Source organism: Lycium ferocissimum, chromosome 4 (genome assembly GCF_029784015.1).
Source record: "Lycium ferocissimum isolate CSIRO_LF1 chromosome 4, AGI_CSIRO_Lferr_CH_V1, whole genome shotgun sequence".
NCBI classification, from domain to species: Eukaryota; Viridiplantae; Streptophyta; class Magnoliopsida; order Solanales; family Solanaceae; genus Lycium; species Lycium ferocissimum.
In genome coordinates this window covers 24,764,305-24,787,795 of record NC_081345.1, presented here as the reverse complement: position 1 = coordinate 24,787,795, position 23,491 = coordinate 24,764,305, and the positions used below count along the sequence as shown (strand labels likewise).

At 34.9% G+C, this 23,491-nt stretch overlaps 2 protein-coding genes and 2 pseudogenes across 2 annotated transcripts; all 4 read right to left on the bottom strand.

Moving 5' to 3' along the window:
• Window positions 1-141: 141 nt before the first annotated feature.
• On the bottom strand, window positions 142-2,881 carry LOC132051916 (non-functional pseudokinase ZED1-like; annotated as a pseudogene).
• Window positions 2,882-4,353: 1,472 nt separating this feature from the next.
• On the bottom strand, window positions 4,354-5,882 carry LOC132051917 (serine/threonine-protein kinase ZRK1-like). The gene has a single exon (XM_059443181.1). The coding sequence runs from the start codon at window positions 5,544-5,546 to the stop codon at window positions 4,455-4,457; it is 1,092 nt and encodes a 363-aa protein (XP_059299164.1). The 5' UTR covers window positions 5,547-5,882; the 3' UTR covers window positions 4,354-4,454.
• Window positions 5,883-14,035: 8,153 nt separating this feature from the next.
• LOC132051918 (non-functional pseudokinase ZED1-like) lies at window positions 14,036-15,325 on the bottom strand. The gene has a single exon (XM_059443183.1). The coding sequence runs from the start codon at window positions 15,221-15,223 to the stop codon at window positions 14,156-14,158; it is 1,068 nt and encodes a 355-aa protein (XP_059299166.1). The 5' UTR covers window positions 15,224-15,325; the 3' UTR covers window positions 14,036-14,155.
• Window positions 15,326-18,792: 3,467 nt separating this feature from the next.
• On the bottom strand, window positions 18,793-23,121 carry LOC132054486 (non-functional pseudokinase ZED1-like; annotated as a pseudogene).
• Window positions 23,122-23,491: the final 370 nt, after the last annotated feature.

Sequence of the window (23,491 nt, the reverse complement as noted above, 5' to 3'; positions counted from 1 at the left end):
AAATGAAAGCAAGTTGCTTAAACCTGTAAGTATACCTTCCTTTCTTTACACTTGATTCTCACCTGGATGAACAGGCAGTAAATTTATTAGATGACAATTACTACAAAACTAACATGGTCTCACTTTTTTTCCCGTAAACCGAAAAAATTAAGGAGAAACCAGTCCAAATAAAGCTAAAGAAAGATCAAATTGGCAATTTCATTGTCTGCAGATCTCATTTTTCTTCAATATAAATATGACGGTACAAACAGATTGAATTTCCTTGAAATTGGAACCTAATAGAAATAAAGGTGAAATTGTCGTCGTCTTCTACATTTTTTTTTTTGTAAACAATTTTCAAAGTTAGCGAGGTGCACTTGATTTTTTTTTTCTTTCACTTACTTTATTAACATTGGTAAAATTACTCAAATGACTACCTTATTGTAGCTTCCTACCATTTGTAGCTATCCTTTTAAATATTACCATTTGTAGCTATGCTTTGCTAAAATTCTGTATTTTTTCGCGTGTATTTGAAGGCCTTCAAATACATGACTAATCAGTAACAATGATTTTATGTATTTGGACGCGTGTATTTGAAGGGCTTCAAATACATATCTAATCAGTAACAATAAAACACATTGTGTACTTTCAAACTACTTATGAAGCCAAATGCATTCAAATTTTCGTGTATTTGAGAGCACTGTTCATATGTTCACTTATTTGAATGGATTTCAACAAAATTTCAAATGCATTGTGTACATTCAAACTACATATAAAGCCAAATACATTCAAATTTTCATGTATTTGAGAACACTGTTCAAACATTCATGAACATTCACCCTAACACTAGAGAAGCAATTTATGAACTAAAAGTCCAGCAGACAAAAGATTATGGAACGCCCAATGCATCTCAAACATCCTTGTTTAGTTACAATGCACATTAAGTTGTTGAGATTGGTCTAACATTTTTTCTTTTTTGTAAATAAAGAGGAAGTAGGAAACATATGTCCTGGGTTACTGGTCTGGCGTTCAATTCAAGAAACAAGTACAATCAACTACACTATTTGATCGTTCTAGTATGGTCGATAACGTCTACCACAGTTGGAATCATCTGATGATAATGGTGGCGAAGATCTGTTTGTTCATAAATCCCTTAACCTCAAGATCTGAGGGTTTTCGTAGCCTATCAGGTGGGGCAGGGGTAGCGGCGGCGCACGCCGTGGTGGTGGTTATGGCGGCGCAGATGAGAGAAGGGGAGAGAGAGTTTTTTAGGGTTTTGAGAATGAAAAATATGAAATGGGTAATGAGTGGGAATAGAGAAAGATACATGTATTTGTGTATGTTTTTTTATATAGCTACCAATTGTAATTTAGAAAATTGAATTAGCTACTAGTGATAATTAAATAAAAGGATAGTTATTATTAATAATTAGGTCTTAAAAGAAGTTACAACCAGTAAAAATTCCATATTAACATTTAATTCTGACCAAGAGTGACGGCGCGGAAGCACTTCTCAATTCGGCGTAATTCCCTTGTAACTTGATTCATGTATGGTCTATCCTCTCCCTTGTAAGCTGTGCATTTCTTAACAAGATCCAAGTAGTCTTCCAATTGTTGTCGAATCTCAATTCCGTGCTCTTCTAAAATGGTAGGATCCGCTATATCCATTACATTATCCTCTTTAGTATAGTGATGGACGGCGTTGAATGGAAGATATTCAAAATCTATCGGCTCTTCTGGAATTGCAAAATCCACTCTACCCATAGCATTGCACTCTTCAATATTGGATACGGCGTCTTCTACAAAAGCTATTGTCTCTTCTGAAATTGCAGAATCCACTCTATCCATAGCATTACCCTCTTCAATATCGGATTGCATACTAGCGAGCACTTCCTTTCCAATTAATAGCTCAAAGAGAAGAACCCCAAAGCTGTGGACATCAAGTTTTTGAGTAACAATACCCCGGTGGGCATAGTCTGGATCTAAACACCTGAATGTTCCGCAAGCACGACCTAATTATGCCTCCAATTCTCCAGGAGGCAATGATATGGAAAATGAGAAGTCCGCCATTTTGGCAACGCCGCTATTCTGATCTATCATCACATTCCCTGGCTTTATATTTTTGTGGATGATGGGAGTAGTAAATTCAGTATGGAGAAAAACGATTGCAGAAGCAACCTCATTGGCAATCCGCAATCTATTCCCCAAGATAATAATGAGTTTCTAGTTTGATCATCGTGATTACCTTTTTTGAAAAGTACATCTCTAAGAGATATACCTTCAACATATTCATACACCATAACTGGTGATTCAAATTCTAGACAGCAACCGACAAGTCTGAGCAAATTCTTGAGATGGCTCATCTGAGCAGTAATTGCTATAACTCGGTGGATATTATCGAAGTTCAGTTCATTGAACCAAACTAAAACAAGACGGTTGTTCAGAGAGCCCGTAACCAAATCCAGAGCTGAGAGCTATATTTTCTTTGCAGGGTGTTCTGTTGCCCTCTGGATCTCTATGGCACTGAAATAACGGATGGGAATTCGGCAGTTTCCGTCGCATAAAGCAAGAAGCTCCTCCAGCACTGAACTTCCATTCTTTAAATAATAATGCTGCTCTTTCTTCCACCTTTCTGCAGAGGCAGAGGAAACTAGTTTCTTCCTTGTGAGTCCCCTGAAGTGATGCATTTCTTTTTGCCTAGACCCCTTGATAAAGTAATGAATAGTAGTAGTAGCTAACTAGTCTTAATGCAGTGGCCTTAGATTCAATAACATCATCACATGTGTAATTTGCAGGGAAACTTTCTGATGGTCCTTGTACTATAGCGTGTGCATTGAATTCCAAGCAAATTGCGTAAGATGGCTATTGACTGGACTCTCTTCTGAATTATTGGGCAGTTTCATTGTCATTGCTTAGTGTCTTTGTCCATTGTATATTTTTTAAAAAATCATTTTTTGTTACCGCGCGAAACGTGGACAAATTCACTAGTAAAGACATAAAGTAGGAGTACAAATAAGGCATATTTCACATCACCTTCAAAAAAGTTAGTCTACGAGGTTTTGTATTATCAAAAAAGACTTGAAAGTGCTTTGATATTTCTAAAACACCCCATAGCAAAGGTAACAATAAAAGACAAATATAGAAATAAATTTGGAAAAGAAAACCCTTAGAAGGCAACCCTTAGTTGTAATGTAACTAAGGAATCTAACTAAGGACCACCAAAAAGTTAGATTGACCCTTATTATATAAAAATAAAGTAAATATTTTATCTTGTGTTTAAAGTATTTGGGTACATGGATTCTTAATTAAGCACTGAAATGACTCATGTTGGTTAAGATGGAAAAAGGTAAAAACTAAGGATAAATTACAAGCAGTGGCATAATCTGAATTTAATGTAAAATTTATTAGATGATGTTATTAATCTGTATTACGAAACAGTAACTTAGCAAAATTTTCAGAAATCAGTAACTTTCAAAATCAGAAAGTATAAACCAATGTGAAATAGAATCTGAAAAAATAATCAGAAAGAGTATACGAAAATATTTTTAAGGAACAAAAATCCAGCCCACTGAATGCACAGTGTGTCCTTAAGGAAATTATTCCCCTCAAGTACCCGAGGTTGAATGTGGAATATTTCCTCCCAGGATAGAAGGATGTCACTCACCGGTGTATTGGTACCAAAAACTTCGATGTCAGGCGAACCACTTAACGACAATATATCACACAGAAGTAAACTTTTAAGAGAGTAGAAGAATAGAGAAATATCAGAAAATTCGTAAGTAATAATCTGAATATTAACAGGAATTTATAGCCATTAATGCGTTGGTTGGGAAAAGGTTTGCAACTTTTCGTAAAAGGTTTGCACCCTTTCAGAAAAATTCGTTTTAAAAATAAAACGGAGGGAAATTTAAATTAATCCGGGAAAGAAACGGGTCGCTCAGACACGCGGATCCGGGGCACTAACGGGTCAGGATCTGGAAACTAATTAATTAATTAAATAAATAATAATTAATTAAAATTAAAATTAAAGGAAATTTGGTCCAAAAAGATTATGAATCAAATCCGAAGCCGAGCCGAACGACGACGACGGCGCGAGGGGAGACCCTCTTCTTGACCCTTTTAGCAACAAGAAGGAGTGTTTCTACTTTTAAGTAGGAAAACTTTTCTTTCCACCACCTATGAGAAACAAATGCTTATTTCATAAAGCAAGAGGGAACAACTCATTTTCCCTCCACTTCTTTTTCCCTCCATTTCCCATTCAACCGATCTATTCAACCCAACAGATGACAAATACAAAACTAAAATGATCTCACTTTTTTTTGTTCCTGTAAACCAAAAAAATTAAGGAGAAATCAATCCAAATAGAGCATGGAAAGATCAAATTGGCAATTTCATTGTCTATAGATCTCATTTTTGTTCAACATAAATATGACGGTACATTCAGGAAAAAAAATATGATGGGATCAAAACAGACATTTATTTCTGACCAAGAGTGAGGGCACGGTAACACTTCTCAATTCGGCGTAATTCCCTTGCAACATGAATCATGTATGGTCTATTTTCTCCCTTGTAAGCTGTGCATTTCTTAACAAGATCCAAGTAGTCTTCCAATTGTTGTCGAATCTCAATTCCACGCTCTTCTAAAATGGCAGGATCCGCTATATCTATTACATTACCCTCTGTAAAATAGCTATCGACGATGTTGGGTGTGAGATTTTCAAAATTTGTCCCCTCTTTTGGAATTGCCATTCTATTCATGATAATATCGTGCACACTTTCTCCAATTAATAGCTCAAAGAGAAGAACCCCGAAGCTATAGACGTCAATTTTTTGAGTAACAATGTCATGACGGCCATATTCAGGAGCTATATACCCGGCTGTTCCTAGAAATCCAGCTTGTACCTCCAATTTCCCAGGAGGCAATGATATGGAAAATGAGAAGTCCACCATTTTGGCAACACCGCTATTCTGATCTATTATCACTTTGTGAGGCTTTATATCTCTGTGGATGATGGGCGTAGTAAATTCTGTATGGAGAAAAACGACTGCAGAAGCAACCTGATTGGCAATCCGTAATCTATTTCCCCAAGATAATAATGATCTTCTAGTTTGATCATCATGATTACCTTTTTTGAAAAGTAGATCTCTAAGAGATATACCTTCAACATATTCATACACCATAACTGGTGATTCAAATTCTAGACAGCAACCGACAAGTCTGAGCACATTCTTGAGATGGCTCATCTGAGCAGTAATTGCTATATCTCGGTGAATATTATCGAAGTTCAGTTCATTGAACCGAACTAAAACAAGGCGGTTGTTCAGAGAGCCCGTAACCAAATCCAGAGCTGAGAGCTTTATTTTCTTTGCAGAGTGCTCTGTTGCCCTCTGGATCTCTATGGCACTGAAATAACGGATGGGAATTCGGCAATTTCCGTCGCATAAAGCAAGAATCTCCTCCAGCACTGAACTTCCATTCTTTAAATAATAATGCTGCTCTTTCTTCCGCCTTTCTGCAGAGGCAGAGGAAACTAGGTTCTTCCTTGCGAGTCCCTTGAAGTGATGCATTTCTTTTTGCCTAGACTTCTTGCTAAAGTAATGAATAGTAGTAGTAGCTAACTAGTCTTAATGCAGTGGCCTTAAATTCAATAACATCATCACATGTGGAATTTACAGGGAAGCTTCCTGATGGTTCTTGTACTATAGCGTGTGCATTGAATTCCAAGCAAAGTGGGTAAGATGGCTATTGACTGGACTCTCTCCTGAATTATTGGGCAGTTTCATTGTCATTGCTTAGTGTCTCACTTGAATTTCTCTGCACCTGTTTATCTGCTCTAGTACTATTATTCTTGCACTGAATTTAACTTGATTATTCTGTGTTAAACTTGGATGACTTGATATAGATGACGTGTTTTAATACCCATTTCAACAAATATTTTTATTTTTCACAAGAGAACTTCACGCGCTTTTGTTTTATTTTTGTGATGCCTAACAGATGCTATATGATTATATGTGTGTCTCCACACTTACAGCTGCATAAAAGCTGGGATTAAAGTTGTGGCTTACAAGTACTAAATTACAAATTCACAATTATAACTATGTGGACCTGGCCTATCACTATGTTAAAATTTGAGAATTTCTCTGTTTCCTAGCCGGGGGGAAATTTGTTAATTTAACATGAGCTGAAAATTACAATCCCATTAAGATTGTTTTAATGGGCGGGACAAGGAACGTTTATCCTGGATATTCATTCCTTTTTTTGCCCGGATTGCCCTTCATTTGGGGTGGTCTTTAATTCTTGCCCTTCAAATTGATGGTCTTTAAGTATTGTCCCTCGCCTAACACCTGAGGTTCTGGGTTCGAACCCCAGCTCAGTAAAATCGCAAGGCAGAATTTTGCAAATCTGCCTTTCAAATTCTGCCTATTTGGGCCTTAAGGCAGAATTTGCATGGGCACAGGCAGAATTTAAAGACCACCATTTTGAGGGGTAAAAATTAAAGACCACCTCCAGCGAAGGACAATCCTGCAACCCATATTCATTTAGGGAAAAGGACATTGTGTGTCCACTCAGCCAAATTAATCCCACATTTAACCACTATTTGGGCTTAATTCCACTAGGTGTCCGTTCGGCCCAAAATAATGCCAAGGCTAACCGACCCGACAAAATTGTGCGCGAAAAAAAAAAAAAAAAGACTTTTTGTGGCGACTAAGTCGCCACAAAAGGTCTACGAAATTTCCACATAAAGATATATATACATATGTTGGAATTATATATACACTTTATATACAAGAATTATACGGTTTTTATATACATATCTTTCGGAATTAATCATACATTTATTTTACATAAATTATACGTTAATTATACATTTATTATACACATATTATACAATAAAGATATGATTTTTTTTTTACATATACAATAGTGATACATATTATATACCACATTGATACGGTTTCTATTATACATTTTTTATACGTATGGTACACTTTCTATACAATACTGATACAGTTTATATACACATGCTGGAATTATGTATACACTTTATATACAACAAATGATACATATTATATACAAAAATGATACAATTTTCTATTCTATACGTTAGGGCGACTTATTTGTCGATACATATTATATACACAAATGATACATATTATATATAAAAAAATGATACATAACTTAGAAATTCATATTTTATACGTTTCTATACATTACTGTATAAGTATCGATACATATTTTATACACAAATGACACATATTATATATAAAAAACACCAGAGATATCGAAAATAACTGCCAACAACTATTTTCTGACAATTAAACACTCCTTGATTAAAAAATAAAAAATGCCTACAATAATTTTGTAACAATCTATAGGAATTAGCCTAATTGCGAATAAAAAAAAATTAAAAAAAAAAAAAAGCTAAGCAAAGTCAAAATCGAGCGAAGAATAGTGTCTGCTTGTATTGGATAGCCAAAATACTGCTATTTATCCTAATTGCCTAGCTTAAAATAAAAAAGTAGCAACAATTATTTTGTAACAAATCTACGAGAATTAACCTAATTGCGAATCGAAAACAAGCTAATCAAAGTAAAATGGAGCGAAGGAGAGTGCCTGCTTGTACTGGACTTCAATTGAAAATTGTCTTATTTAAATTTTGGCTAATGGATGGGATTAGTTTAGTGGGTATAATTTGGGTTAGGGAAAAATTGGGTTAAAGGGTGGGACTAGTTTCACCCCACCAGCCATTTGTGTCCTTTTCCCATTCATTTACTAGTGGCTTTTGGTCCGTGCTAAACCCGGGCCTAAAGCTAAGATTAAAAGTTAAATTTGTAATTATTTTTATTTTTTTTCGCGTTTGTGACATTAAGTTATTGAAATATTTGTTCGATATTTTCTGCAAACTCTAGCACGGGCCGAAAACCAAGATTAAAGGTTAAATTTGTAATTATTTTTTATTTTTAACCGCTCTTTGTGACATTAAATTATTGAGAGATTACTTCGATATTTTCTGCAAACTCTTAAAAACTAAAGATTTCCCATAAATTTAAATTGCATAAGAATATTTAAAAATTCAACAAAAATTCTTTTTTTGTCCTTACTTTAGACCCTTTTTTTACCTTCAAATAAATACATGACATGAAGTCTCTTAAATTTTTTAACAACATTCAATAAGAACTATAACGTTTTCTTCCAAAAGAAGAAAAATAGTTTGGTTCTAGAGACATCAATTAGATATGCAATATTTATTCTTTTGTTAAGATTTTAATGAGGTTACTTATAAACAAAGATAACTTTCAAATAAATAAAAATAAAATTTTATACTTTACAAATGTTTGTAGATGTTAATTTCAATTAAATTATACAAAGTACATTGAAAAGATGAAGAAACTAATTACTTTTCTTAACTATGACAGCAGGGGATTTGCCTTCTGAGTCGAGCTCGTCGCACTGGGCTTGCCTAGTGCGGATTACCTCTCCTGTGTGGTTTGCGAGCTATTACCCTGTGCGCACCCGAAGTGTAGCGGCTGCGGGTTCCCATGTAATCAAAAAAAAAAAAAAAAAACTTTTCTTAATACAATTAGACTTTCCTCTTACTTGCTACAAATTTACGTGATGAGAAAATGACATTTTTTTCCTTTTCTTAGTTTAAATGAAACATTATTTTATAAAATGTATATTTTAATTATTTTCTCAAACATAAATGAAGATTCAATGCTTCATGGTTCATTTAATCATGTTTCCCTATGCTAACAAACATTGCCTAACATATTTTTTACCAGCCCAAAAAAAAAAATGATACTCAAAAAACATAAAAAGTTTACTCCCTTTTGTCACAAGTTGTTGACATTACTACTGCCTGAAAAATTAAAAAATTGTTTCACTAACTACATATTTTTCAAAGATGTTCTCAACATTTAAACTACTCCATGAAAATATTTATGAATTCATACAAAAAATTGAAGTGATTGACTGCATAGGACGCCTTGCATTATTTATTTTAGATGACTGGATTAGAAACAACTTATTTAACCAAAAAAAGAGTATAAACAACTTACATTGTTCGTTATGCATTGAAAATATTAGCATCAAATTTAAAAAATAAAATTTATGATAGACCAAATAATATCCAAAAAAGAAAGTTATTTTTTAAAACATGAACGATATGGCTAATCAACATTCAAACCAACAAAACATGCCAATGAAAAGATTCAAATTTCAATATTGTTAACAAATGATTAGATAAATATAAATATTTTAGGTAACAATATTCAATCCAAATGAAGACCAATTTTATCTATTAAATTTTCAAAGTTTCACACAGAACAATTAAAGAGCTGTTAATTAGAGAAATTTTAATTTTATGCGTAATACATGTTTTAATTAAGGTAATTGCAAATGTGGTGTATTCTCTCATTCAAATTATGCATAGTGATGTGTTTTTTCAATTAACATCATCACAATTCACAATTTCTTAAGCGTTTTAAGAGGACCTTAAAATTTTTTAAATTTACCAAAATTGAGTGTGACACCTTAAATAATAAAGAAAAAAAGTAGGAGTATAAGTAAGACATATTTCACATCACCTTCAAAAAAGTTAGTCTAAGAGGTTTTGTATTATCAAAAAAGACTTGAAAGTGCTTTGATATTTCTAAAATGGAAAAGGGCCAAAAATACCCTCGAACTATTCGAAATAGATCACATATACCCTCCATTTGTATTTGGTACCAAATATGCCCTCGCCGTCACACCAAGGGACCTCATATACCCCTTGTTGACACTCAATTTTGACCCTCCTTTTAATTCATTTCCTTGAGCTTCTATGTTATTAACAAACTAAATACTTTATTTTCACTATTTTTAATGCTACTACTATTAATATTATTATCCTTTTTATTGTCATCTTGACTATTTTATTATCAACAACACTAGTATTATTTTATCGCCATTTTTAAGGGATTGTGTTTATTTTATGTCAAGATTCGACTTGTTATATTAATTATAAATCAATACTTCTTTAATTACTACATACATGGTAAGGTTGTAATATTAGTACTTTATTTTCTACATATTAATCGTCGATTGTCACCACATAATAATATATTATACTAGTTATTAAGTTAGGAGCCCAAGAGAAATTAATTAGAATTAGAAGAGGAAAATACCCAACAATTTCTTTTTTTGCGCGGATTGCCCTTCATTTGGGGTGGTCTTTAATTTTTGCCCTTCAAATTGGTGGTCTTTAAGTATTGCCCTTCGCCCAGAATTTTTGCAAATCTGCCCATGCAAATTCTGCCTAACCTTTAGACAGAATTTGGATAGGCAGAATTTCTGCCTGAAGGGCAAATTTTAAAGACCACCATTTTGAGGGGTAAAAATTAAAGACCACCTCCAGCGAAGGGCAATCCTGCAAATTGCCCCAACAATTTCAGCTATTTGAAACCCATTCTTACAAGCCCAATTCGTGTATTCGCAGCCCACTTAGCTAATTAATCACTAATGTTGAGACCCAGCCCATAATATCTTCTATTCTTTTTCCTAAACCTAATTTCTATCCCCATCAGCCGCTACACATCCCTCACTCTTTTTCCATTTTTACACAAGAATACACCAAGTTACAGCCATAAACAGACCTTATCCGAGCTATTTTCGTGCAACTTCTCTCTCTCTCTCTCTCAGTCGTCCTCAGCGATTCAGTCAATGCAAGAGGCCAAGAAACTTTTTGATTTTTGATTCCCTAAGTCTGAGAAATCGATTTTCAGAGATAAAAACAACTTTTGTTCAACGGATACATTTCGGAAATCAAATTCCCGCTCGTGAATCTGTACTCCAAATGAAACCCTAGAGTTTAAACTTCACCTTTAAATACCTCTCTAACTCCTTAGCCGAAACGACATTTTTTTTAACACCTTGAACAATCTGAAAATCTTACCATACACAACACTTTATCTTTTGACTACTACTCTAAACCTTGGGATCTTTTAAACTTTTTCATTCGTTTGGATCTGTTCATAAAGAGAGAGTAGACCTGAAGAGGACCTCAAAGTCCCTGTTCACTGCACCCACAAGAGGTGAATCCGATTCTATTTTCGTTCATTTATTTGCTCCGTGTCAAGTGTCTTTGCTGATTTAGAAGATCCATGTTGAGGATTTTATTTTGTGTGTTTTGATAATGGACATTTAAAAGCATGACTACGATTCTGCTTTGGTTAAGTTGATATGTTTTCGGTTACATGCCACATGTAAATTTGTTTGAAATTATATTTAAGTATATTTCGGTAAATATTAAGTATGAATCCATGTGAAATATAACTACTGTAATTTTAAGTACTAGTTATTCTGATTTAGGCTCTCATTTGCTTGGACATCATGGCTTAGAATTTTTCTCTTCAGAAACTATGTTAATACACATTTTCGTGTGTTCAAATGTTTGCTTTCTTTTATTTGGAGGAATGAATCTTCACTAAAGAAATATTATAGTGATACTTGAAAATCAAATCATGTTTCCGCATAGCATGTTTCAAAAGCTATTTTTTTTTCTTAATCAAATTAATACTAAGTGTATTAAACGAACCATGTTTAAGATATTAGCAATAGAAACAACCCTCGATTTGGTGATGTTTAGCATGTCTGTTTGTTAATCTTTCTGTGAATATTTATCTTCTCTTTATGTTTTTATTTACATCAAGAAATACATTACTTTCTAATATGCCTTTTTTTTCTTTGTTTGCATGAACACCGGAGCCGAAGAGTCTCAGGTTGAGACTCGGCATTGCCACTAGATTGGAGACCAGCATTTCCTCTTCATTTTCCTTCATCTTGTGTCTCTCATTCCCTTGAAATACATCCGAAGAGAGGGTCGAGCCAAACGGCGAACCCCTGAAAACTTTGCTCTTCTACAGGAACCAAAATATGGCCTTACTCTATCATTTTTATTCCCTAATGTTGCTTATTTTCTGGTGTGATTGTCATTTTATTTGTGTTTGGTAATTAGTTGTTAATAGCTTTACTTTGCTTAATTATGCACAGTCTTTCTTTTAGTTAACACTAAAATACTTATTTGATCACTTATGTGTTGCCTTTAGTCAAAAATGTGATTTTTCCTCAAGTTTTAATTGCTTTTCCTACCCAAAAACGTCATTGGTGTTAAATGAATTAAGCTAACTGCTTTTTGGCTTTTAGTCATTTTTTTTTTTTCATTTAGAAAACCGGCAGTTTCACTCTACCAATTTTGGCTTCAAACTCACGAATAACATTTCTTTCAGTATAACAAAGATGATAGTAGGACCCTTCTTTAATCTAAAACAACGGCTTGGCCTTGGTCCACTTTTAATCTTAACTACTTTCTTATACAAAAAATGCACTTGAAAATCTGAAGCTTTTTTCCATTTTTCAACTCTTAATCAGGAGTCATTTTGTTAAAGTGTTCGTTACCTCAATCAATCCAAGGAGTGCAAATTAGTTCTTTTTTTCAAAATTAACTAAGCTACCCACTTAGCCTTTTTAGTTAACTTCTAGGTCTGGACGGTTAACCATTTTTATGGATTTTAAAGGTTGCTTAACACCTTTCTTTTAGATTAATTGAACTATTACCTAGAATCTTTTGGTTTCGTAGACTTTAAAATGGAGTTAACTTTAGACAATTACTTTAATAAACTTTAGGTGTCCTAATTCACCATTAATAATTCGGTGGCGATTCCTTTATTTTAATTAATTCCGGAATTACCGGAATGCTATAAATTATTTTGACCCTGGTTGAAATGGGGTTCAACACCCCTTTTGTTAACGGACTGCCAGGGCTGACTGGGCAGTCCGACGTGGAAAAAAAAGGCCCACATGGCAGTCCACTTGGCTAAAACCCCTCTTCCCCTTTAAATCAATGTTTTTTCTCTAAATTAGAACCCTAATTTCAGAAAAAAGCTTTCTTCCCCACTAAATTTCCAAGTAGGTTTAATAATTTGACTAAAACTTGAAAATTGGGATATTTATAATACCCACATGAACGATGCTACAATGTTGGACTTAAAAGAAAGAAAAAGAAATTCTTATGTTAAAAGAAAGATGAAATGAATTAAATAAAAAAACCAAAAAATTACTTTTGAGTAAATTTGAAAAAGATTAAGAAAATATTGATGTACTACACGTGATATGTTGATGATATGAGCACCATCATCTTCTTTCCCAAAATTTTCATCCACTCCTTCGAAAACCCAAATACATAGAAACTATGAAAAATTCTTAAATTACAAATTTGAAAATTGCAGATTGAAAACTCACTTATAATAATACTATTTGCAGTTGCTTCTTACTATTTTGAGAAGTATTATTACTAAGATTTCCAATCCATTGCCTTGTGGTTGTTCGAGATAAAACTTGTAAAAATTTCTACAACATTGTTTGAGATTTCCAATGATAGTGGGAAAGAAAGTTCTTTTTCCCCCCCTGAAATTAGGGTTCTAATTTAGAGAAAAAAACATTGATTAAAGGAGAAGGGGGGTTTTAGCCACATGGATTGCCATGTGGGCTTTTTTTCCATTCGGACGCCAAAGCATTTGTGGCAGTCCGTTAATGAGAGGGGTATATGAGGTCCCTTGGTGTGACGGCGAGGGTATATTTGATACCAAATGCAAACGGAGGGTATATGTGATCTATTTCGATTAGTTCGAGGGTAATTTTGGCCCTTTTCCGTTTCTAAAACACCCCATAGTAGAGGAAACAATAAAAGACAAATATAGGGGTAAATTTGGAAAAGAAAACCTTTAGAAGGCAACCCAATCTAACTAAGGACAACCAAAAAGTTAGATCGGCCCTTATTATATATAGTAATATTTTATCTTTGTGTTTAAAGTATTTGGGTACCTGGATTCTTAATTAAGCACTGAAATGACTCATGCTGGTTAAGATGGAAAAAGGTAAAAACTAAGGATAAATTATAAGCAGTGGCATAATATGAATTTAATGTAAAATTGATTAGATGACAAACACAAAACTAACATGGTCTCACTTTTTTTTTTTTTCTTGTAAACCAAAAAAATTAAAGAGAAATCAATCCAAATAGAGCAAAAGAAACATCAAATTGGCAATTGCATTGTCTATAGTTCTCATTTTTGTTCAACATAAATATTATAACGGTAAAATTCGGGAAAAAAAAACATGACGGGAGCAAAACAGACATTTATTTCTGACCAAGAGTGAGGGCACAGTAACACTTGTCAATTCGGCGTAATTCCCTTGCAACATGAATCATGTATGGTCTATCTTCCCCCTTGTAAGTTGTGCATTTTTTAACAAGATCCCAGTAGTCTTCCAATTGTTGATGAATCTCAATTCCATGCTCTTCCAAAATGGCAGGATCCGTTACATCCATTACATTAGCCTCTCTAACATAGGGGCTTAAAATGTCGAGTGGATCCATAGCATTACCCTCTTCCCTATTGGAAGTTATAGTATTCGACAATTGCTTTCCAGTTAATAGCACAAAGAGAAGAACCCCGAAGCTGTAGACGTCAGTTTTATGAGTAACAATACCCAGGGAGACATATTCTGGATCTGCGTACCCGTATGTTCCGCACGGAGTATCTTCTACCTCCAATTTACCTGGAGGCAATGATATGGACAATGAGAAGTCTACTATTTTGGCAACGCCGCTATTCTGATCTATTATCACATTCCCTGGCTTTATATTTCTGTGGATGATTGGCGTAGTAAATTCGGTGTTGAGAAAAACGACTGCTGAAGCGACCGCATTGGAAATCCGTAATCTATTTCCCCAAGACAATGCTTTTCTAGTTTGATCATGATTACCCTTTTTGATAAGTAGATCTTTAAGAGATATACCTTCAACATATTCATACACCATAACTGGTGATTCAAATTCTTGGCAGCAACCGACAAGTCTCAGCACATTCTTGAGATAGCTCATCTGAGCAGTAATTGCTATATCTCGGTAGATATTACTGCCAGACAACCTTACTAAAACGAGCCGGTTGTTCAGCGAGCCTGTAATCAAATTCACACCGGATGGATCCATTTTGCTTTCAGAGTGTTTTATTGCCCTCTCGATCTCCATGGCACTGAAGTAACGGATGGGAATTCGGCAATTTCCATCACATAAACCAAGAAGCTCCTCCAGCACTAGACCTCCATTCTCTAAATAATAGTCCTGCTCTTTCGCCCGCCTTTTTGCAGAGGCAGAGGAAACTAGTTTTATTCTTGTGAGTAGTCCCTTCATCCAATGATGCATTTTGTTCTTGCCAAGACTTCTGTTTGCCAAAGTAATCTATAAATATACAAGTCTTTTTTTTTTTCTCTTCGTCTAGCGTGTCCACTGGTCTTAAATCCAATAATGCATCAATCCACTAGCTAGTGGGCTCGTCTATAAGGAAGTTGGAAGCTTCCTGGTGTTTGTGTACACTAGCGTGTGCATTAAATTCCACACAAGTTGACGTAGATGGCTATATATTGGTTGGACTCTCTTCTCTGAAATTACTGTGCACTTCCATTGCTTTTGGTTTAGTGTGTCTATTTTCAATTTCTGTCCACATTCGTTGCCACTATATAGATCGTTTAATTATGACATTACTTTTACTTGGTCATTATTCACTTGACATTCAGAATTACCTCGGAAATATATATTTGATTACTACGAGTATTACTTTATATACGTAGTTACTATTCCCTTTGTCCCAAAAATATTGTTTTACCTTCCTTATTAGTTTGTTTAAAAAAGATTGACACAATTTATTTAAAAACAATTTAATTTTATGAGATTCTTGACGGCCACACAAATATCTAAGACTTGTTTTGGACCACACATTTCAAAATTCTTACTTTATTTGTTATACTCCGTGCCAAATCAAACTAAGATAATCTTTTCGGGACGGAGGAAGTATATGTGTTAGAACCTATGGGTTAACAGTTTACTAGTTCACAATCTGAAAAGTTTGCCAAAACAGTCAGGGGACCTGGTCCCTAAACTGTTTTCACAGATAATGATGGAAAGTAAATAAGACAAGATATTTACGTGGAAAACTCTTGCTCGAAGGATTAAAAACTACGACCTATTCCAGGTAGGATTTCCAACTTCACTAAAGCGAGCAATGTTCAAATTACAACATAATGCAACCTAGGAATTAGACTCTTAATTCCTCTCCCTTACAATGTCCCTATTGTAAGCAACTCTCAACTATCTCTAGCCAAGCACCTTGCCTATCCCTAGACAAGTGTACCACTCAAAGGTTAAGTAGGTGAAAAACCCACAAACAACTTCTGAGAATTCAAATCAATGCACTTAGACTAGCTCTAGCCTAGTGTGCCACTCAACAACTTGTTAAGATAAACTTCTTAGCAAGCAGCACTTGAGAATTTAAGCACCTAAAAACACCTTCTTAAAAGAAGAGTAGGTTTACAATTTATAGGACGAAGGAACAAAGACTCAACAACCTAAGGACTTAAAGCATCTTCAGTTCAGGGATCTAGTCCTTTGGCTTGTTGAGGCTTTGTTCTTGAGAGCACCTTAAGAGGGGTGGCGGCTACACTTGAGAGAAATATAATTTTCAAATTTGCAAGTTTTAGGTTAAACAATGCCAACATGTTGTATATATATAGGGGGCCAAGTGAGGAACATGTGAGAAGCGTGTGACCATGGATAGGGACCTTTCACCTTTTCACATTGGCTACAAGTTTGACCTCCGGCGATGTGGAACACCGTGTTACTTAGCTTCTTCGATCGGAAGCGAGTGTACACAACTTTTCCAGTATCGCCATGTTTCCTATAGTGCCCGAGAGGACGATGAGGACACAGTCCTTGGTGTGTTTGTCAATTCATCAAAACTACGACATATCATAACTCATCAATACGATAAGGATAATATTGGACGAAAATAATAAATCTCTCTTGATTTTCTTAAATGGACATGTAAAAAGAAAATCTATTTTTTGATATAAGGGTCAGGTAAAAAATGGAATAGACTGTACAAACAAACTGAATTTCCTTTGAAAATTCAAACTACTACAAATAAAAACCCAAGCTTATGTCTTGTGTACTTGATTTTTTTCCCCCATCTTATGTAACTAATGTTATGGAATGAAAAAATTAGAGAGAAAATCGAAGAGAGAAATAATGAAAACTCTTTGTATTGATTTTTAAATTGTTTCTTGTATTGAAAAAAAAGACTACATCTCTATTTATAGAGAAATAGGGAGAATAAAATAAAATAAAATATATTATTTTCCTTATAGGTACTAAATTAAAAAGAAACTAAATATTCTATAATTAATGTAGTAACTAGACTTAGAAGGAAACTAAATGTTCTAGAATATTCCTAGCCAAAAAGGAAGTAAATATTTTTACCACTAATTAAATCATAGAGCGGAAGGAAAGTAAATTTTAACATTCCTTGTCAAACTCAAGTTGGTGTATCCAATTTGAGTTTGAAGACTTGATTGTTCTAGAAAAAACGGACTCTTCCTTCCTTTTGTTGCAGCAATCTACAAAGAGTTAATCCTCTTCATCTTCTATTTCTACCAAGTAATGCTTGTGAATTGTCTCGAGTGTCTTTGAACTTGCACACTTTTGTAACATGACCTGCTTGTTTGCAATTTCCACATATTGCATCTGATCTCCACCAATAAAAAAAAATTTAAGTGTGTTTTCTTTTTGCAAAATTTGCAAGGAGGATAGTTGACTTTTCCTTTTTGGTGTTTTGCATAGAAAATACCTTCAACAACTTTATCTTGTCTGAAAGCTCTTCTTTGCTCTTGTGCTTGAAGTGCACTTATTAATGCTACAAGAGAGATAGCAGAGAGATCTTTAGACTCTTCTAGAACATTATTTTAGACTCAAATCTCTTAGGAATAGTCACAAGGATTTTTTCAACTATTCTCGTTATCTTTGAAATTCTCGCCAAAACCTAACTCGTTGACAATCAAAGAAATTGCATTTAATATTGAGTGATTGTCTCACCCTCTTGCTTTCTAAGAGATTCAAAATCTCTTTTCAAATTCAAAATCTGATTTTATCTTCCTCGTTCACTTCCTTGATATTCCTTTTCAAGTTTTTCCCAATCTTCTTTTGTTGTTTCACATGCAATAATTTTAGAAAAAATTGAATCAGCAACAGAATTTTGAATCACAATTTTGGCTTTGTACTTTTTGGTTTTCTCCTTTGAGTGAGCTTTGAATTTGGGCAGGAGTAGAATTTACAGGGAGTGATTCTATGGGTTTATCTTCAATTTGATAGTTTTCACCAGTGAAGGTATGTGGGGCACTGAAAGAGAGATTATTGCTTGCCATGAGTTGAAATACGGTTAATAATAGTATGGGTTAAGCAATTGGTTAAAACTGTTTTGAAGTAGCCCTGCGTTAAAAATAAAAGCAAGGGTTGAAATCAGTTTAAAGTAGCCTTGTGTTAAAAATAAAAGCAAGGGTTAAAATTGGGTTGAAAATAGGTATGGGGTTAAAAGTGATTGAAAGTAGTTTTTCTTTTTCAATGAAATCGTATCCATTCACCTGGCTCTGATACCACTGTTATGGAATAAAAAAACTAGAGAGAAATAATGAAAACACTTTGTATTGATTTTTGAATTGTTTCTTGCATTGAAAAATAAAAGACTATAGGGAGAATAAAATAAAAGAAAATATATTATTTTCCTTATAGATACTTAACTAAAAGGAAACTAAATATTCTATAATTAATGTAGTAACTAGACTTAGAAGAAGACTATTTGTTCTAGAATATTCCTAGCAAAAAAGGAAGTAAATATTTATATCACTAATTAAATTATAGAGCGAAAGGAAAGTAAATTTTAACAACTAATTCTGGCCAAGAGTGAGGGCAGGGAAGCACTTGTGAATTCGGCGTAATTCTACCAAAAAAGAACTTCAATCATGTATGGTCTATCTTCTCCCTTTGACTTTGTGCATTTCTTAGCAAGACCCCAGTAGTCTTCCAATTGTTGTTGAATCTCAATCCCATGCTTTTCCAAAATGGCCGAATCCGCTATGTCCATTACATGACTCTCTTCAATGTTTATCATCTTAAAATCTGAAACTGCAGGATCCACAATGTAGTCCATATCGCCATCCTTTATTTAGAGTACTCATATTCCGTCCAGTTAATAGCTGAAGGAGAACAACTCCGAAGCTATAGACATCTATTTTTTGAGTAACAATACCCGAGACCGCATATTCTAAAGCTAAATACCCGTATGTTCCGCACATAACATCTTTTACTACTTCCAATTCTCCTGGAGGCAATGACACAGATAATGAGAAGTTTAATAGTTTGGCAACCCCATTATTCTGATCTATAATCACATTCGATGGCTTCAAATCTCTATGGATGATGGGCGTAGTAAATTCGGTATGGGAAAACGTACAGTAAGCGACCTCGTTGGCAATCCGTAGTCTACTTCCCCAAGATAATAATGATTTTCTAGCATGATCATTAATATTACCGGTGCTCGCTTTAGGGTGAAGCTAATAAAGCAAAGGCCTTAGGCCTCCAAATTTTTGGGGCCCCATTTTTCACTACTATAGGTTTATAAATTAATTTTTGAAAAACTTAAATATTTTAAAGTAAAAAGTATAACTTTTTTTATATAATGTGGAGTATTTCTCTCTCTCTCTCTCCTTTATGATTATGATTGTTACTTTTATATATTTGTTTTGCATAGTTGAATGACAAAAAAGTTTGAAATAGATGCGAAAGTTAGATGGCTTAACTTGAAAGCTAACAAAGACGACCGAGAATTCTGGAATAATGAGTGGAGGAAATATGGACTTTGTTCGAGTGCGGCTCTCCCACATAGTGCTTACTTCGACACAGTGGTATCGGTAAATGACAAGATGGTTGCAACAAACAAAAACAATAATCTGCGTGACTACTTGTTTGGATACTGCGCTGAAGAAGTTTATTTCATGCATAGCAAGTACTGATCCAAGAAGATGTGGGCAGGCCAGGTCTAGCATTATAATTCCAACTGAGTAATTTCTAGTCTTAATTAAGGTACTGAATTAGTGGCTGGTCATACGTGCGTGTCACGCCCCGAACCATGGCTCGGGCGTAACACGGCACTCGGGCCTTGCTTGCGTGTGTCCAGCGAACCTCGTGGCTTGCTTGTCAACATGGGCATCAAACAATATAATCTATATGATGCGATTTAAATGAATCATGAAAATGTAATTTGCGGAATAAAGTCTTGAAATTATGTCATAGCATGAAAATTAATGAAAATGTAATAGTCCGCAAACATGAAAGCATAAGCGACTGCGAACTAATATCATCATGAAACCTCTAAAACATGTACCGAATACTAACTACCGGGACATGGCCCGGACTACCGTAAACCGAATACTAATACAGACTCCGTGTTGAACCCCGAGAGGAGCGGGGCTCACCAAAAGCCGATAAGCTGAGGGTGATCTCTGCGTTGTGCGTATGCTCGAAAATTGGTATCCGCACCGCGTGCGTGTGCCCCGGCAAAAGGGACGTTAGTACATGGTGAATAGTACTAGTATGTAAAACTGTTGAAATGAAGAACATGGCACAACATGGGTATGGGACATGAACCGAACCGAATGTAACTTGAACATGAGTACGAAACGCAGGGAGTAAAGTCCGAAAATAGTAAATCAATGGAAATACATGTATATAAACCGCTTGTAACGTGGGGAATGCTATAGTATAACCGACAACATGATCTCGTACTTGCCCTACCGACGGAACACTCACACCTTGCCGGGGATATGAGATTTAAGTAATAATAAGCATGTAAGGATCCATTGCGTAATGAAGGTGTTGCCTCCTTCTTGCCGACAACCCTATCCTACGGTGGCTACGTAGTTTCGAGGCTATCCGAGCCTTCTCGGTTAACTAAGCAATCCCAAAATATGAACATGATATAGTTGTATTAAGAAGCCCATGATTTTCGTGAAATAACTTGTAAATAACTTGTAATCATGATTTCACGAAATAACTTGTAACATGGTTTCATGAAATATCTTGTAATAGGGTTTCATGAGATAATTTGTCGTAGTCTTGCAAACATGTTCTTGATTCATGAGTAATAACAATAGTTCATAATATATATATATAATTGACTTGAAAACATGCTTGTAACTTGCTACATAAAATCATAAAATTTCATATAAACATAATGAGAACACACGAGGAAGAATTCATGATTCATGGATTAAGCTAGGGTTCCTAATAACCGTAATGGAAGATTAGGAATACAATAACGAATATAGATACGAATTCATGTACATAAATACATAACTATGGGCTACCAATATATTTGGGTTTAATGCCCTGGGTTTTGAACTTCATGGATATCAAGAAACGGAGCATGGGGAAGAACGTAGAGATTCCCGCATGTGTGGAGAAGTTCTACATACCTTAATTGCTCCAAAATCTTGGATTAAAGACTTGAATTTTTGGAGAGAGATTTCCTAAATCTTGATTTCTTGAACCTTGAGATTGGTTTTCTTGAAAACCTAGTTTGGGAACAATGATTTCTTGCTTAGATTATTAGAATATATGTTAGAATTGAGTTGGAGGGTTTGGATTGACTTACCTTGATGTTTTGGATTGTTGCTAGGCTTGGAATTGTGAATAATGAAATAAAAGAACTCGAGGGCTTGAATTTATACAAAAGTGAGGCGGAAGTTATATGGACGTATTATACGGCTTCTTCGTATAGTTATACGGTCCGTATAATATGACCCTATTTATCTTCGAAACGAACGTCGATTTGGAGCATCTGAAGTACGGACTAGTTATACGGTCCGTATAAAATTATATGGGCGTATAACGGAGTTCGTATAACATGATCGGTGAACGGACTGCACTATAATCTTCAGTAAAATGGCCATAACTCTTTGTACGTATGTCCCTTCGACCCCCATATACCGTTGGAAAGGTATTTCAAGAGATACGCTTTCAAGAAGGAAGTTTTCCCAAATTCCTAACGCAAATGCCTAAACAGGGCCATAAGTACGTACTATCCTAGACTTAGACGAATTTAGAAGGCCTTAAGAACTTCACTTTTTGGTTTGACTTCAAAACGACTGTTTATCACCCGAGTTCATCCCAAATAGATTCGTATAGCTAAAATATCACCTTTATACTAGATTCATACATTCATACCTAATTCGAATTTACGGGATGTTACAGTGCATCGGGATGCAAGTGCGGCGCACAGGATGCACGTGAGGCGCACAGGATGCACGTGCGATGCACGAAATGCACGTGTGACGCACGCAGAAACTAGTTTTATTGAATACACTTGAGACCTCTTATTAAGATTTAGCTTTAGGCCACAAATTCCATTGAGCAGCCCCTGAATATTACCCTTGTTGAAGAGTAACTCACCAAGAGTTATAGCCTCAACATAATCATACACCATAACTGGTTTTTCGAATTCGAGACAGCAACCAACGAGTCTCAGCACATTCTTTAGATGGCTCATCTGAGCAGTAATTGCTATATCTCGAAAAACATTAAAGTGATTTCTAAAATATTCAGGGAAAAACCTAATGAAAACAAGGCGTTTGTCTAGTAATGAGGGCGGAGCTAACATTTGATAAGGGGTTCAAGAAAAAATTTGGATGAAAAAGGTTAAAAGTGTTGTTCTGTTAATCAAACCTTAATAAACATGGGCTCCAATAATAGGCACTCGGCCCATTTGGGCTGTAGCTCAATATATTAAGTGGATGCAACATTAATATTTATACGTGAAACAAAAAAAAGTGGCCATATATATAGTGCAATTTTCCGACGAAGGGGGTTCGATTGACACCCCTTGCACCACTATAATTCCGCCCCTGCCAGTGACCCCGTAACCATATACCCATCGGGGATATCCAATTTGATTTCAGAGTGTTCTGTTGCCCTTTCTATCTCAGTGACTCAGTGGCATTGAAGTAACGGATGGGAATTCGGCAATTTCCGTCGCATAAAGCAAGAAGCTCCTCTAGCACTGCACTTCCATTCTTTAAATAATAATCCTGCTCTTTCTTTCGCCTTTCTGCCGAGGCAGAGGATAATAGTTTCCTCCTTGTGAGTCCCCCAAAGAACTGCATTTTCTCTTCCCAATAGCTTGTGCTAATCTTGAAGTCTCTTTTCTCACTAATACTTGATCGCTCATGTCCACTAGTCTCGATGCTTCACATCATCACTAGTGGAATGAAAAAGGAATTTGTGATCTTCTTGGCTTCTGCTGGTCTTTTTACTTTTGCGCGTGCATTGAATTCCACACAAAATGACAGCAAATGGCATTTGATTGAAAATTTATATATAATATAAAGTTAGGCATAGACAAAGTGATGTGACACCTCTCTATCACCACCATTAATAATAATCTTTTTTCTCTGTTTTTTGACATTTCTTTCATCATTCTTCTCATTGACTATATTTAAAAGCCAATATAAAAACAATATAAATTATATCAAATAATAAATGAAAATAATGAAGAGTAGTAGCATGGACGTTACTTACAAAATGAAGAGC